This window comes from Castanea sativa, chromosome 5 (assembly GCF_040712315.1).
Source record: "Castanea sativa cultivar Marrone di Chiusa Pesio chromosome 5, ASM4071231v1".
In the NCBI taxonomy this organism is placed as follows: Eukaryota; Viridiplantae; Streptophyta; class Magnoliopsida; order Fagales; family Fagaceae; genus Castanea; species Castanea sativa.
In genome coordinates this window covers 61,306,063-61,321,362 of record NC_134017.1, presented here as the reverse complement: position 1 = coordinate 61,321,362, position 15,300 = coordinate 61,306,063, and the positions used below count along the sequence as shown (strand labels likewise).

Below are 15,300 nucleotides of genomic sequence, written 5' to 3'. Positions count from 1 at the left end.
TTCTTAAGAAAATTTTTGGGTTTGCTAGTTTGTTTGCCAGGGAAGAACATGAAGTTCATGTTCTGGAAAAGAAGAAATGTTCTTAGAAAAAAAAATGTAAAAAAAAAAATTTAATTTAATTATATTAATGTTTAGTTTTATATTAATGTAAAGAAGAAATGTTTTTATATTTAATTTAATTTAATTGTATTAATTATATTAAAATTGAGGAATTACAATTTTTTTTTGAATTAAAATCTGACGTGGCATTAAAAAAATACAAAATAATTATTTTTAGTAATATTTTATTGCTATGTCAACACCATGTCAGCAAACAAGGAGCTCCACATAGGAGGTTTCCGTAAGTGGGTTAACGACAGAGACCATTTTAAAAACGATTTTCTTTTTTTAGGGACTACATTTGTAACGAAATCAATTTTGAAACCAAAATAGGAATTGACCCAAAATATAGGGACCAAAAGTGCATTTTCGCTATATATATATATATATATATATATATATTATATAAAAACGGAATATTGGCACAAAAAAAAAAAAAAATGCAGTACAAAATGTGAAATAGTCAACGTGGAAAAAGATTTTTCCGTTAAAATCAACGGTCTATTACACACCCTTTTTGTTGAGGGAGAGAGTGAAAAGAAAAATGAGAGAAAATGTGTTGTTCTCTTCGCCCTCTTATAAATTCACACTCACTCCCACTCACATCTATTTCTTCTCACTCCAAACTCCGAAGCTACGACGCAGCAGAGTCCGCACAAAGGCAATGGAGGTGGGAGGGTTAGATTCCAAAGGGCGCGAGTTCAAGAACGCGGAGGAGATGTGGCGTGAACAGGCGGGCGATCCCAGCAAGAAGTGCGATTGGTACAAGCATGGCGTGGGGTATTGGGAAGGCGTGGAGGCATCTGTCAATGGTGTTCTTGGTGGGTATGCCCAGGTCAATGAGCCCGATGTTGAGGGTAGCGAAGCTTTCCTCAATACCCTCTTGTCTGAACGCTTCCCTAATTCTGACCACCTCGCTGCTCTTGGTATCTCAACTCTCTCTCTCTCTGCTTTTGTGTGTGTGTATATGTGTTTCAAATTTGAAAACTTTTAGTTCTTTGAGGGATTACATGGCAACTTGTTTTGATGGGTGAAAAAATTATCTTATGAGATGGTTTGTTTTATAGGACATCCCTCTCATAACACGTGTGGGTCTCAAATATTGCATGTTTCATGAGATACCTTGTGACGGGTGGGGTCAGTTGCCTATAGGTTTTATATAGGCTAAAAGCTAGTCCAAAGGGCTCCTATAATTAAAAGAAAAAGGAACTTTTATGGTAGTGGAGGGAGAGTAACTTAGAGTTGACTAGAAATTAGCCTAATATCTGGCAAACTCTGCCCTACTCTTTCTTGCTCCCTCAATCCAAACAAACCATTAGTTCATTGCACACCGTTATGAAGAATTTTGAAATAAATATATTATTACTTTTTGATGGTAAGTAAGTTACCTTGTATCTACCCTTGTAATTGTGGAAGGAGGAGGTAACATTTAAGCTAGAACTCATTGGTTTGGATCTTGAAATATTATGATTGGAAGTTAGCATGATGTAGGGATAGAATGTAGGTATAGATGCTGGTGTGTGTGTGTGTGTGTGTATGTATTTGTGAATGTTACAATAGAATTTGAGATATTTGATGTTTGCTCCATGATGATTGTTCTTTATCATCGTTCTTTATCATCAGGCAAAGACACCAATTGCTTTAACCTAAGTCCCTAATTCAATGACAAAAGACTTTAAGTGTTGATAACTTAGCAACACTTAGTATGTATCCGAAAAGCATGAGCTTGTGAGAAACGGTGAATCCATTCAGTTATAAATAGTCTAATATGCTCTTTCACTTGTGGATCCAGACTCTATGTCAGGTTTAGACTCCCTCCAAATGAATGGGACCTAAAACATGGGATTTTTACATGGAGAGGAGAAATGATTCAAACTCCAAACTATTTTTCTAATACAACGTAATAAATTACCACTTATCCCAAAGCTTAAACTTATGAGAAAGGGTGAATGTTAAGAACAATTACTTAATGCATCTGAAAGTAGCTGGTTTGTCCTGCCCATATTCAGAAAGAAGGCATCCTGAGTGTTTTCTTTTGTTCTTTCTTCCAAAAAAGCTGGTCTTACTCTTCTGAAGAAGTGCAGAATTGTCATTGTGCCTCAAGATGAAGGGTTACTGAAGGTTTCTAACATGAATTAGGATCTGCATTTCCCAATTGCATGAAGTTTAAATTACACATTTTTCACAATGACAATTCGGGATTAGCATGACAATTCATCTTGCACCAATATAGGATCAAAGGATATATATCATACGTATTCTCAATATCAGTTTAAAGTATACAAAATTTGAGGCTTTTACTTTTGCATATAACTACTGATTAGCACTTTTATTGGCAATACCAATTTTTACCAGTAATTAAACTGCTGCAGATTGTGGTTCTGGCATTGGGAGAGTCACAAAAAATCTTCTCATAAGATATTTCAATGAGGTAAGGTATTATATCACCTATATATTATTTTCCCATTGTACCCTTTAAATTTTCCATATAAGCATTTTTACCCTTTAAAAGAAGAGACATCTTCACCATAGCTGATATCTTCTCTAACTTGCGGAGGGCTTAACATGAGAACATCTGTTGGCCAAACCAGGGCATTGTTAACTGTGTACTTTATTTCCAGAGGATCACACAAAAGTCTTCTTTTGTGTCATTCTCTGATTTGATTCTTGGTGCTGCCATCACTCTTTGTAGATGTAAAGGTTCCCATTAACTAGTAAGGCGAGTATTTTGGGGTTCTGGATCAGGTGAGATCATGAGTTTGCTCCCCCCGACGCCTTTTTCTTTCTCTTATTTCTAGAAAGGAAAGAATCTTGGTTGACTTGTGTATCTTTTTTATTTTGGCTCCACCTCATGTCTTCTTAAACATTCGTCTTAGGGTCCTTTTATTTATTCGCTTTTAAATCAACAAAAATCAAGGGAAAGTAAAGCTTATTGTAGTTCAGTTAACCATACGCACCCAATGTTGAATATGGCTAATTCCTACCTGTTGTGTTTTTCTGTGGTTTTTCTTATATTTGACACAGGATATTATTACCTGTATAACATGGACATTTCTATATTTCTAATTTTTAGTGTTTGGATATCAAGATCTCTGCCCATGCATGCTAATGGCTGTCTTTACTTTATTTTTGTGGAGGTTTCGATCAGACACTGGGGATCCTGCTTTGTCTGTCTTACTTACACGATGCTTATCAGTTTTCTTAAACTTTAAGAGATTACTACCTGATGCAACCTGTACAAAATTTGGAACATTCAATTTAGTTCATTTATCATAACTGACAGCAAATACTCTCCCTGACATCCAGGTTGATCTTCTTGAGCCTGTATCACATTTCTTAGATGCTGCCCGTGAAAATTTGGGTCATACGTCCTCAGATAAGCACAAAGCCACTAATTTTTTTTGTATGCCTCTTCAGGTAATGAACTGACTACATATACATAAAAACAAAAGCATAAATACAATTCTTGTTTCAGAATTACCAAATATGATAAATCTATTTGAATTTGGAAATTGCATACTTGATAATTGAAAAAAATTGTGAAAAACATAATCTAATATGTCAGCCAACAATAATTGATGTATTTTTATCCCCTCCCCCCCCTTTTTTTTGTTTTTAGCGTCCTTATTATATTCCCCATGTACTTTGACCTTGGCCTATCTTTTTTCTTCTTTATTCTAATAAAATTCTTTTCTTACTGATCCAAAAAAAAGAAGAAGTCAGTCAATGAATTATTTATGCTGGGGGCATCATTATTAATATATTTGTTTTATTCTTGAAGGTATTGCCAAACTTAGTAGCACCTATATTGTGAAGCATTTGGTTGTCATGTGGAATTAAAATGATTGCTTTTTATGTTTGGGTTAGTTACAATTGTTACCCTAAAGTGTGGAGCATTAGCAATGTGCACTCTAAACTACAAAATTTTGCAATCAACATCTAAATATAGATTAACTTGCAATGTCCACACCACTGATCAATAGAGTCAACTTAGAGTAGTAAGTGAAGTAGAAATATGAGCTTTGATACCAAAACTGATGTAGAACAATGAACTAAGACACAGGACAAAACCACGTATGTAACAATAAAATGGAAGATATGTGAATCAGTCTTTACTTTTTTTTTTGATTTTGCATTTGTTTTTAAGCATCCTTTGGTTACCAATGGTAATTGTAGCTACTAATTCTTTTAATGCAGTATTAAAGGAAATTACCTAAAATTGTTGTTTGATTTGATTTGTATAGCTTCATGTATTCTTTTCTGTACAACATCACCTTTCCCCCCATCCCCCCCCCCGCCCCCAACCAAAAAACAAAAAAGATATTTTATGCAAAATTGATGCCAATGAGCTCTAACTCAAATGGTTTATGCTCCTCTCAAAAGAATGGGTGGAGGGTGAGATCTTATTTATTGGTTCAAAACCCATTTGGTGTGTGTACCAATCCAAAAGGGAAAAAATTGATTGACATTTCTTGTCTTCATCGTAGGAATTCACTCCAGATGCTGGAAGATACGATGTTATATGGGTGCAGTGGTGTATTGGGCATCTCACAGATGATGACTTTGTATCATTCTTTAACAGAGCTAAGGTAATGTCATTCCCTAATATGGCACCTCCTTCCCCTGTGAAAAATTGCTGTGAACAAGTTGAGTAAATTGCCTGGACTCATCAGAAGCCAAAACATTACAAACTTTTAGTTTTAGATAATTGGTTCTGTAAAAAGAATGAAATGAATTAAAAAATTGTTGACTAATCAACTGACTTAAAAAATTGAATTTTCTTTCTTTCATTTAGCCTTAAGCTTTTCTCTTTCTTTGCTTCTAATCTTTCTCCTAGTGCTTGAATGATCTTGGGTTGGAGAATTTAATGCAGTAAGCGCCATGAAGATGGCCTAATTGAACCTTGATAAATGTGAATTCTTTTTTCTAGAAACGATTTCCTTTGTAAGGGACTAAATGCTAAGTTACACCTTTGAGTTACACTAAGTTTCCTGTAATTGTTGCTAGTATGGCCAATGGAAGAATCTTCAAACTGCTGAGGTAACCAAGAACCTTGATTTGCTGTACCATTGAACTGATTACTGAAACAATGTTCTCATGTTTTCTATGTTTTATTTATTTATTTTTTGTGAGTCTACTTGTTTCGCTGACATAATGCACTGCATAGGATTCAACACAACATACATTTTTTCTCCCTCAACATATAACAAAAAGGAAAATTATATATCTGGTTCTGTTTTAGCAAAACAATAACCCACCAAATTTTTTAATGCTAATTTATGAAGTTGTATAACCTGTTCTCTCTTTGACTGCTTAGTAGTTATAAGTGGTGTATTAAAAGATTTTTCATCTCAGTTGTCTTTATTATTGTGGTATTAAGTGCTTGAGCTTTCTCAGGTTTCATTTGTTAGCCGTTGACTGATGTTCAGTACTTTGGTAGTAATACTAATGTTTTTGCCTTTTGCTTTTTTGGATGTTAAAAATTGTTTTTTTTTGTTTGTTTTTGTTTTGTTTTTTTTTTCTTCCAACTTTTTGCATTTTCTTGGAGTTTGATATCTCAAAGATGTATATACATTGCAACCCCGTAGCCTTACCAGATTGTTATTACATTGCTTGATTATGAACATTAAAATGAACATATGTATGTGCTCACTTTAACTAACTTATATGTTGCTTCTAGGCTGGCCTAAAACCTGGTGGATTTTTTGTCCTGAAGGAGAACATAGCCAGAACTGGTACCTTTCCTTTTCTTTGTTGTCACTAGTTATGCTAATATTTTCATTTGACATGTTTGCACCAACATTTAAGATTAGTTTTCAATGCAGTAACTTAGGTCCCTACAACCTTGAAGTGGATGCTATTTTCTTTCATCTGCACAGCTTCGATGGCTCTGAAAATAGGGAGATTGTCTTATGCCATTCAAGCAACTCGTAGGGGTTTACTTTATTACGTTTGTAATAAATTCCCAAATACATATCCAGATATGATATTTGAAACATTTAAAAAATGTATTATGTACTTATTAATAAAAAAAAGTATTATATCAATGCCAAAACATAGCTTCAACTCATGCACTTTCCAGTAGATCTGAAAAAATACAAACTTAAAAATTAAAAACACATAACCAAATTTTTTTTACTACAGCTCAATTGGCCCTTCCTTCTCCCCTAATATTGGGATTGAGGGTGCATTATGGGTTCAAAGGCTCCGTGGGTTCATGTTTAGCCTACCAATTAAAAAAAATTTAAAAAAATTAAAATTTTTACACACTTGCACTAGTATATAGAGTATTTGAGATATCAAAGTCCAAGTATATGTGTGAAGATATTCGGACTCAATGTGAGTATTAGGTGACTTATCTATATTATTGGATGTATGTGCTTTTAAAATAATTGAAGTTATAAAATTCTAGAAGATGGACTTATGCATATAGAATTAGAATAAAGGTGCATTGAGGTGCATGGGAGTATGAAGTGGGGAAAGGGAAAGCCTTTGAAAGGATATGAGGCAATGGTAGCATCTGATTGCAATGTTAAGATGAAAAAGATTGAAGAAGACTATCAAGTCACTTGTAAATGTTAGTACAATATTTAGTTCACTTGTAAAGAGACCACTTTTATTGATTAATAAAATTTCTTTTGAAAATTTTCCAATGGTTTGATGCTAACTTCAGCCAACCCTAGGTACTTACCCTTAGATTTTCTATCCCGTTTGTTGCTGACTCCAAGTAACCTAAAGTGCTGATTCCTAGGTTATCTTTTTATTTTTCTTCTTCAGTTTTGTTGTTGCATCTGCTTTGGTTCTATCCTGCATTAGTTTTGGTATTAGAGCTCATTGTTCTGCATCAACAAATTTTTTGCAATGGCAAAATGAATACATATGGGCTGATTTTACCCATTTGTAGGATTTGTGCTGGACAATGAAGATCGAAGCATCACCAGGTCTGATTCATACTTTAGGGAGCTCTTTCAGAAGTGTGGGTTGCATATTTACCAATCAAAGGTAAGCTTCAATTGGTGCATGTGCAGGCATAAATGATCTCTAATTCTCTACTTTTTGTTTCTTGACAATATTAAAAAAAGAAGAGACATATATGATATAGGCTGTGTTTGACACAACTAACAGCTTCTCTATATAATGAGTCGGCAACTTGATAATTGTTATGCCATTTGTGGGTGTGTCTGATTTATTTTGAATTATTCTTTACTTTGGTGACATCAGAACGTTAACCTATTACAATTTCATCCCCACCTTTGGAAACTTGAGGCATGGCCCAAGGGCAGACTGCATACTTTCTTATATTATACACAAGCCTTGAGATTAGTTTTGGTAGAATCTGAAAATAAATGTAAAATTAACTAGTATAAAAAGGTTACATAACTAATGGTCCATATTTAAAAGTTTTCCTCTGGAGAATGTGTAGCTTGAATTTTCAAAGAGTCATTTGTGCAGGTTGTTCAAGAATATTGTCAGTTGGTACTGTAGCTACTCAAAAATAGCTAAATTGAAATTCAGTGACTGATAGAAGTCAGTTCTTTACCTGGAAGGAAGAAAAAGAGATGGAAAGTTTTTACAAATCCTTTGCATGTGGATAAATTGCTGGAAAAATTACAGTGGACTTAAGTGGTGCTATAGAGGAGAAGTTCAAATTTCAGTTGGTGGATTGGGAACTTGCTTGTTGTCCTTCTAAGTTGAAGTGTTTAGAATAAGGAAGCTAAGTACCTATAACCAAGCTTTGCTGGCAAATGATCGTAGTATTTAAGGAGAAAAGATCTTTGGAGGCATGTTATTGGGATGAAAATGGGGTTTCCTGGGTAAGCGGATGACAGATATAGTGGAGAGCACTCACAATTTTAGTAATGTGCTTCTGTTAATTCTTGGAGTACACAAAAGATAGGGGGATCCCTTCTAGGAATCTCATGTTTGGTCAAGTTTGCCAAGATTGAGAATCAGAGTAAGTTGATTCACTGATGAGCCTATTATATTTCAATATCCTGATGGATGAGTGGGCTGATAGATAGTTAGGGAAGCCTAACATAAGGTTATATATATGAGTGGGGTGATATATATGTATTTGGAATTTAATTCCAAGCTGTTTGATGTGGACTATTTGGTTGGAACGTAATCGTAGTTTCTTTGAAGATTTTGAGAAGATGTTGGTTGAGTTAAAAGACTTGTGCCAGCGTAGACTTTTTGATTGGTCTCAGTGCTGGGGTTTTACGGATAGCTCCTCTTCTACTGTTTTTTTTCTTCTATTAGACTAGGCTCTTGATTTCTTCTCTTTTGTTTATTGTTTATGCTTTTGTGTGTTCATCATCATGAACACCCTGTATGTTTCTTTCTTATTTCATTAATAATAGTTCTCATATTACCTATCAAAAAAAAAAAAAAAAAAGATATCTGATCTCTTTATTGAGAGGATCAAGTGATATGCAATGTCCTTGGAAGAGTATTTTCTGTAGCATTAGCAATTCCTAAAAACGATTTCTTAGGAACTTTATTCGGGGTACATTAGGTGATGACCAAGAATGTTGTTGATGTGTATTTTGGTTGTAAAGACAATCTGGGCCACATAAGAGTAGTTTGGTGTAGAATACAATTCTTCTTTACCTCACGTGGATTATTTATTTATTATTGGAGAGAGAGAGGGAGAGAGAGAGAGAGAGAGATCTGGTTCCAAGGGATGTGTTAATAGAGATAATACAAGTTATGTTAAAATAGCAAAAACTGGGTGGCTTAAAGATGACATATAAGGGATTCAGCTGTTTTCATAAACAATATTGAAGTATTGGAGATAGAGAGTTATGTGAAGATTGTTTTATCCTGCGTGTTACTAAAGTGGCCTCCAATATGTATCACCCAAATCTCCTTTGTCCAGTGGTGGCCTACGATGCACCGACATGGACACGGACATGGTGATACGGCAATTTTTGAAAAATAAGGACACTACACGGCGTGGACACGACAATTAAATAATTAATTAAATTTTATATTTAGGCATATTTTTAGACATAAAATACGTTTATATTTAGAATTTAAATTATATAAGAACTACAAATAAGTAAACTAACCTCCAAAGTAGTACAATAATACACATAAAATGTTTAGAGTACAAACCAAAAGTTTAAATGGGCTACATTCAATATCAAACTAAAAACATAAAAGGAAACCAAATTTTAAAAAGTATAACCCAGTCTATGACAGTGTGAGTGGGGTTAAAAAAAAAAAAGCATTAGAACTTATATTAAAGTAACACAATACACCCATTCACCAAAATATTTGAAAAAAAGAAAGAAAAAAAGAAAAAGAAAACAGAGAGAGAAGAGAAGAGGTCGAATAGTCCATGCACCGAGAGAGAGAGATCGAAAGGGACAGGGCACGGCGTCGGCGTCTATGGAGCTCGCCGATCGGCTCAATCTAGCTCCGGCAAGGGACAGAAGGCAGCGGCAGCGGGCAGAGGGAGGGTGGGTTGAGAACTTGAGATACCGGCAGAGGTCTGTGATTTTTTTTTTCACTGCTGGCGTGTTGAACGTGTTAGTGCTATGTCGGCATTGTGTTGAAGAAGCGAAAAAAAGAAAAAAAAAAAAAGACACTGCTCGGACATCGGAGTCCGGCTAGTCGTACTCGTTCAGGTGTCGGACACGTGTCGGACACTGACACGTCGCCAAAAATGGCATGTCGGTGCAACCTAGGTGGTGGCTTTAGGAATTTTTTTTAGGGTGGTCACTAAGAAACTTAAATTATACAAAATTTAATAAAGAGATAACTTGAATATAATAACGTTACCCAAAAAAAAAAATGAAGTATTACAATTTTTTTCTACTAACAAAGAGAAAAAGAAAAAAATGTATTGAAAAGAGATAAAGTGAGAATTAGGAATGTTGAAATGAGAGTAATAAAGAAAGAGAATTGAAATGATAATAGAGAAGAGAAAGAAAGCAGATGATATTTGCTACAACTACGAGTTGAGTCGATAAGGAGAGAAAAATTATCGTGACTTCAAAGTCAAAAAGAACATAACCAAAGAGAGCATAATTTGGGCTAGTCTTGTTTTTGTTTGTGTTATTTTTGTTGTTATTTGGGCTTTTTTTAGTGTTATATAAGGTTTTTTTTTTTTTGGGTTAAGGATTATGTTTGAGGGGTTAGAATTATTTTTGGAGTAATGCTATATATACAATATTTTTAAAACAAATCATATGCAACAATTTGTTATTAGTGGGTTAAAAAGTGATGTCAATATTGTGTCCAAATTAGAATTAGTAACTGCTTTCCGGTTATTATATAAAATTTGTTGTGAAATTATTTTGAAAATATTGTGAATGTAGCATTACTCTTCTTTTTTATTAAACCAAAATTCTTGTAATTCTTAAGTCAGGGTGGTCAATATTTTTATTAGAGTGGTCAAAATATGTTAGCTTAGTGAGTGTGTGTGTATATATATATATATTTTGGCAAGTCAGGGTGGTCCCTGGGACCACCTTGGGTTACATTTACATATTGAGCCGCCCCTGCCTTTGTCCTACCTTATAGCTGGTGTTGCATACTTCTATTTTGATAACAGCTTCTGCAGTCATCAAATTTTAAATTTAGTATTTGTGACTGGATGTCTAGGTGATGCCCAAGAATGTAGTTGATGTGTAGTTTGGTCTATAACCTAAAAAATCAAGTAAAATTGGAACATAAGCATGGGCAAGGACACTTATTGGAATTCAAATCCTGGAATTTGAATTCCTGCTGTAGGTGAGTTTGTGGATGCAAACGGAATGAGTTTGCCCCTTTTTTGGTATAGAGGGAGAGAATTGATGAGCGTAACCAGTTCTCTTTGATACAGTTATTCCTTGAAGTTTATTCCATGTATCAACTAATTCATTTTGATAACTGGGATTCTCTCTCTTGAAATTTGAAAGCTTGTTGTTCAAAAGCTTATCCTAAAATGAATTGCAGTGGCATGCAATAAAATCAATTTAACTTTCTAACACATGGTTTTCTTTTTAATCAGGATCAAAAGGGATTGCCCGAGGAACTATTTGCTGTGAAGATGTATGCATTAACTACTGATTCACCAAAGAGGGTTCATTGGACTAGATCTAAGGTAAAAGCAAATATGCCTAGAATCATTAAGTGAGGAAATTTGTGGTGAACTTCTGATTCCCAACCAGATAGAGATTTTATGCGGACAGTGAGAGTGCTTGTCACTCTGAGAACATGGGTTGAAGACCTAGGATGCATGTTTAACTTAACATCATGCGACTTTTTGGTGGTTGTATTTGGACAAAAGAATTAATATTTGCACAAGAATGTATCAGATTGGGAATTATTATCCCATCATGTAAAATTCGATTAGGGTCCGTTTGGATAGAGCTTATTGCTGAAAACTGAAAACACTGTAGCAAAATAATTTTTAAATGTGTGAATAGTACCGTAGGACCTATTTTTAATAAAAAAAAATTATGTAAAGTGAAATTTGTGGGTCCTATGAACAGTACACGGGACCCACAAATGTGCTGAAAGTAAGCAAAATGCGGCTACTGTTCATGCACAGGAACATGAACAGTAGCCTTGTCCCCCCTGACCCGTGCTGCTGCTGCAGAAGAAGAAAAAAAAAAAAAAAAAAAAAAAAACAGAAAACGCAGACGCTCCAAACGCTGTATCCAAACTCAGCCTAGATACTAATTTTTTTGTTTGGATATTATGTAATCTATCTATCTATCTTTATTTATTTATTTTAAAAAAAAGGTAGTACCTTTGCAGTTGACATCCTGAGGTAACTTGGAATCTCAAGTAAACTCATCCCATTAATTCTGCACCTTGTGTGACTCTTAAAAAGTTGTATATAAAAGCCAAAAAGCAAAAAGCTAACTTATAATTTATCATAATTAATTGACCGATGAAATTCTTGTTTAAATTGCTGTTAGCTGCTTCTTAACTCTGATTTCACTAATAAGTTTGACCGTCCACTTTGCCTCTTAAAGAATGCACAGGCTCTTGCATAAGAGCAATGTTTTTCTATAGTTATATTTGCTTAGTGTCACAAATTTGTCAGCAGATATTACATAGAATTAAACATATATGGTCTTCAATTCCAAAAAAAAAAAAAACACTATATGGTCTGAAATAACATTGGAGTAGTAAACATCAGTACTTAAAATAAACAATATGCTTTTATAAATCAAAATCACCTAGCTTGAACATGTCCCTTTCACTTAGATTTAAATCTAGAAATGGAAAGTTTATCTTGATTGTATGCGCTTGTGTCCTTTACCTCTATCTCCAGGTGATCTTTTATGAGTAGGAGATGCCAAAACATTCCAAGATTCATAAGCTCTAGTTATTATATCAGCAATCTGACTTAAGTGCGGATGATGACTGCCTGACTGATCTGTGCACATTAAACCTAGGCGTATTAACTGTTTCGCTTGATCAAACGAAGTTTCTGTCATTTTCATTCTCTCATCAATCACCTCCCTCAGATTTCCAGGATATTGCTTTCTGATGTGATCAATAAAGCCAACCTCATCACTCTTGGACTCATCACTCAGCCTGCTGCTAACTACAATCTCCAGTAAGAATACTCCAAACTTGTGAATCTCTGAAAGCAAATTAGATATCCAATTAACTAAAACAAAACAAACATAAGCAGTAGCAGCAGAGAAGTAAGAAGAGAGGAAAATATAAACAGACAATGAAAATTAATCCTAGATTTGTAAAAACATAACTTACTCCTTGTACTACTACTTTGATCTCCAACCTTAAACCTTGAAATCAATGGCCTTAGATTGTCAGACAACAAAACACTGCTTGTCCTGAGATCATACCCTACTTCAGGCCATTCCTCCTGCAGATAACACATCCCCTTCACCACTCCCATCAATATTTTCAACCTGTGCTTCCATGATGGAGCTGACCTTGATAACCATATTTCAACATTCTCACCCTCCATCCATTCTGTGACAATAGCCCTCAGTTTTCGTCTACTACAGGATCCCAAAACCTGAACTATGTTCTCGTGAGATAATTGAACAAGAACCTTGCATTCTTCTTCAAATCTCCGTTGGCTTTCTCTTGAAATGTCATCCCTATAGATCTCAATCCTCACTTGGGTACCATCTCTTAGTACTCCTCTGTACATATCAACTCCCTCGCCTTTTCCCACCAAATTCTCTCTTGAAAACCCATTGGTTGCTGCCTTAAGCATCAATGGTGTGAACTTGTTCTTTCTACGAAACACTCTAGGCAGAAAATCAGGCCTTACAAAACAAAGCCACCAAAAGCAACCCACCATCAGAATCACAAAAATGGGGAAACCAACCAATAAGATTATGGCTTTGATAGTAAACTTCTTCTGGTTTGGGAGAAGACCCGAATGAATAAAACTTGAAGCACTGAAGCGTTTGAAGAACTCGGTATCAGACATTGTACTTTCAGAAAAATAATTGTATGACAGATTAAGAAGTGTGAGGTTTGTAAGGGGAGAGAAGCTGTGTATTGGAACATCACCAGTAAGTTCATTGTGGCTCAAATCAAGAGCATGGATTTGGGTGCATTGGAGGACATCAATTGGAAAACTACCCTTCATAGAATTGTTGGACAAATCAATTGATAAGATGCTTAATGGGCAGTACTTCCAAAAGAAACTGAATGACAAGTAGAGTGGCGCGATCTTAGGACGGCTTCTGAGGTCTATCTTGGGGAATGTTTCTACACAGTTTGGGTTCCTCGACTCATTGCAGAGATGACTTGCAACAATGGTGGATTTGAAGATTTCGTTGAGGTCAGAGGAATTGCAGTATCTTAAGGATGGGTTGTGTATGCAATTAGTCCTTATTGTGGTGTCGAAATCTGGAGGTGGTTTTAAATTGTTGAGGTCTTCTACCACTGACGCAGGGTGCATAGCACGTGATAAGGTCAATATTATGGATAAAAATAGAAGGAGAGTTTCTGAAATGGAAGCCATGAATGTAGTTCTGCTTGAATGTGTTTGTGGGTTTGTCAAAGTTTCTGCTTCTTACTCTACATGAAAAGTAAAAACTGTTAATAACTGGATGATGGTGGTTTAAAAAGTGTGGGCAGTGGGCTACTTTGGCGGGACAGTTAGTGAGTAGTCACTGACTATCCTGATCAAAAGTAGTGTAATGATATTATCTTCAAAAACTCTTTCGTGTAACTATTTTTTTCCTCAGTTTTTTGTTTTTTAGAACAATTTTCCATTTTCTAACTCAAAAAACTTGTTTGATAACCTAAAATAAATAGAAATTGAAATAGGCTTTTCTATTCCTAACTCTTAGAAAACACAGAAAATAATTTAGAAACTACAATTAATGAATTTGCGCCTTAGGCTGCGTTTGTTTCGACGGTAAATAACTTTCGGAAAATATTTTCAGCATTTGCGGGTGTTTGGCAACACTTGAAATTTTGGTCAATCGGAAAATCAAAACCATTGACCGTAAAATAAACCCTCCTCACCCGTAAAATATTTTCCATGTCTATTTTACCTTCAAATAGAGTTTTACGTTGGAAAACAGAGAAGGAGAGGGAGAGAGCAACGACCCACACCAGAAAAGATCACGCCCGTGAAGCCAAGATCATGCCGTCCTCAACCCAAAGGCCCGCCGTCGAGCTCACGCCGGGCAAGATCGAGGTGCGATTTCGCGCCGTCGAGCTCGCGCCGGGCGAGATCGACGTGCGATCTCGTGCCGTCGAGCTCTCGCCGGGCGAGATCGGTGACCCACCGATCTCACTCTTCCTCCTCCCTGTCTCACCTCCCTCTCTCAGTTTCACCGAATGATTTGGCCATGGTGTTTTATTTGATTTTTGTTTGTTTAGAAGTTGATGGATTGTAACGTTCTATTATAAAATTTGTTTGAAATGTGAGAAAATGGTTGAGAAAATGTGAGAAATTAGTAAAAAATTTGTATTTTCAGAATGTTACTAAATACTTGAAAATATTTTCCAAAGTATTTTTTAAAATGCCACCAAACACCTAAAAATATTTTCCTTTCCCGAAAATATTTTCACCTGAAATTATTTTACACTCGGAAAATATTTTACACCCAACCAAATGCAGCCTTAGTTCTAACTCCACCGGTAGCAAAACACGGAATTACAAAGAATATTTTTCCTTTCTTTCTCTCTTCTACGATGGGCTGTTTCTTTGCATTCCCCAGTTAAAATCTATGCTGTTTCTCTCACATGAATGTGCTT

At 35.3% G+C, this 15,300-nt stretch overlaps 2 protein-coding genes across 2 annotated transcripts; one reads left to right on the top strand and one right to left on the bottom strand.

Moving 5' to 3' along the window:
* The first annotated feature begins 624 nt into the window (after window positions 1-624).
* Window positions 625-11,811, top strand: LOC142633498 (alpha N-terminal protein methyltransferase 1). Its single transcript, XM_075807741.1, has 8 exons — window positions 625-1,025; window positions 2,472-2,530; window positions 3,406-3,516; window positions 4,587-4,688; window positions 5,780-5,834; window positions 7,004-7,101; window positions 11,099-11,444; window positions 11,766-11,811. The coding sequence occupies exons 1-7, from the start codon at window positions 644-646 to the stop codon at window positions 11,222-11,224; spliced, it is 933 nt and encodes a 310-aa protein (XP_075663856.1). The 5' UTR covers window positions 625-643; the 3' UTR covers window positions 11,225-11,444; window positions 11,766-11,811.
* A 518-nt stretch (window positions 11,812-12,329) lies between these two features.
* On the bottom strand, window positions 12,330-14,053 carry LOC142635559 (putative LRR receptor-like serine/threonine-protein kinase RFK1). The gene is made up of 2 exons (XM_075809698.1): window positions 12,820-14,053; window positions 12,330-12,688 (listed from the first exon to the last, which is right to left on the bottom strand). The coding sequence occupies exons 1-2, from the start codon at window positions 14,051-14,053 to the stop codon at window positions 12,330-12,332; spliced, it is 1,593 nt and encodes a 530-aa protein (XP_075665813.1).
* Window positions 14,054-15,300: the final 1,247 nt, after the last annotated feature.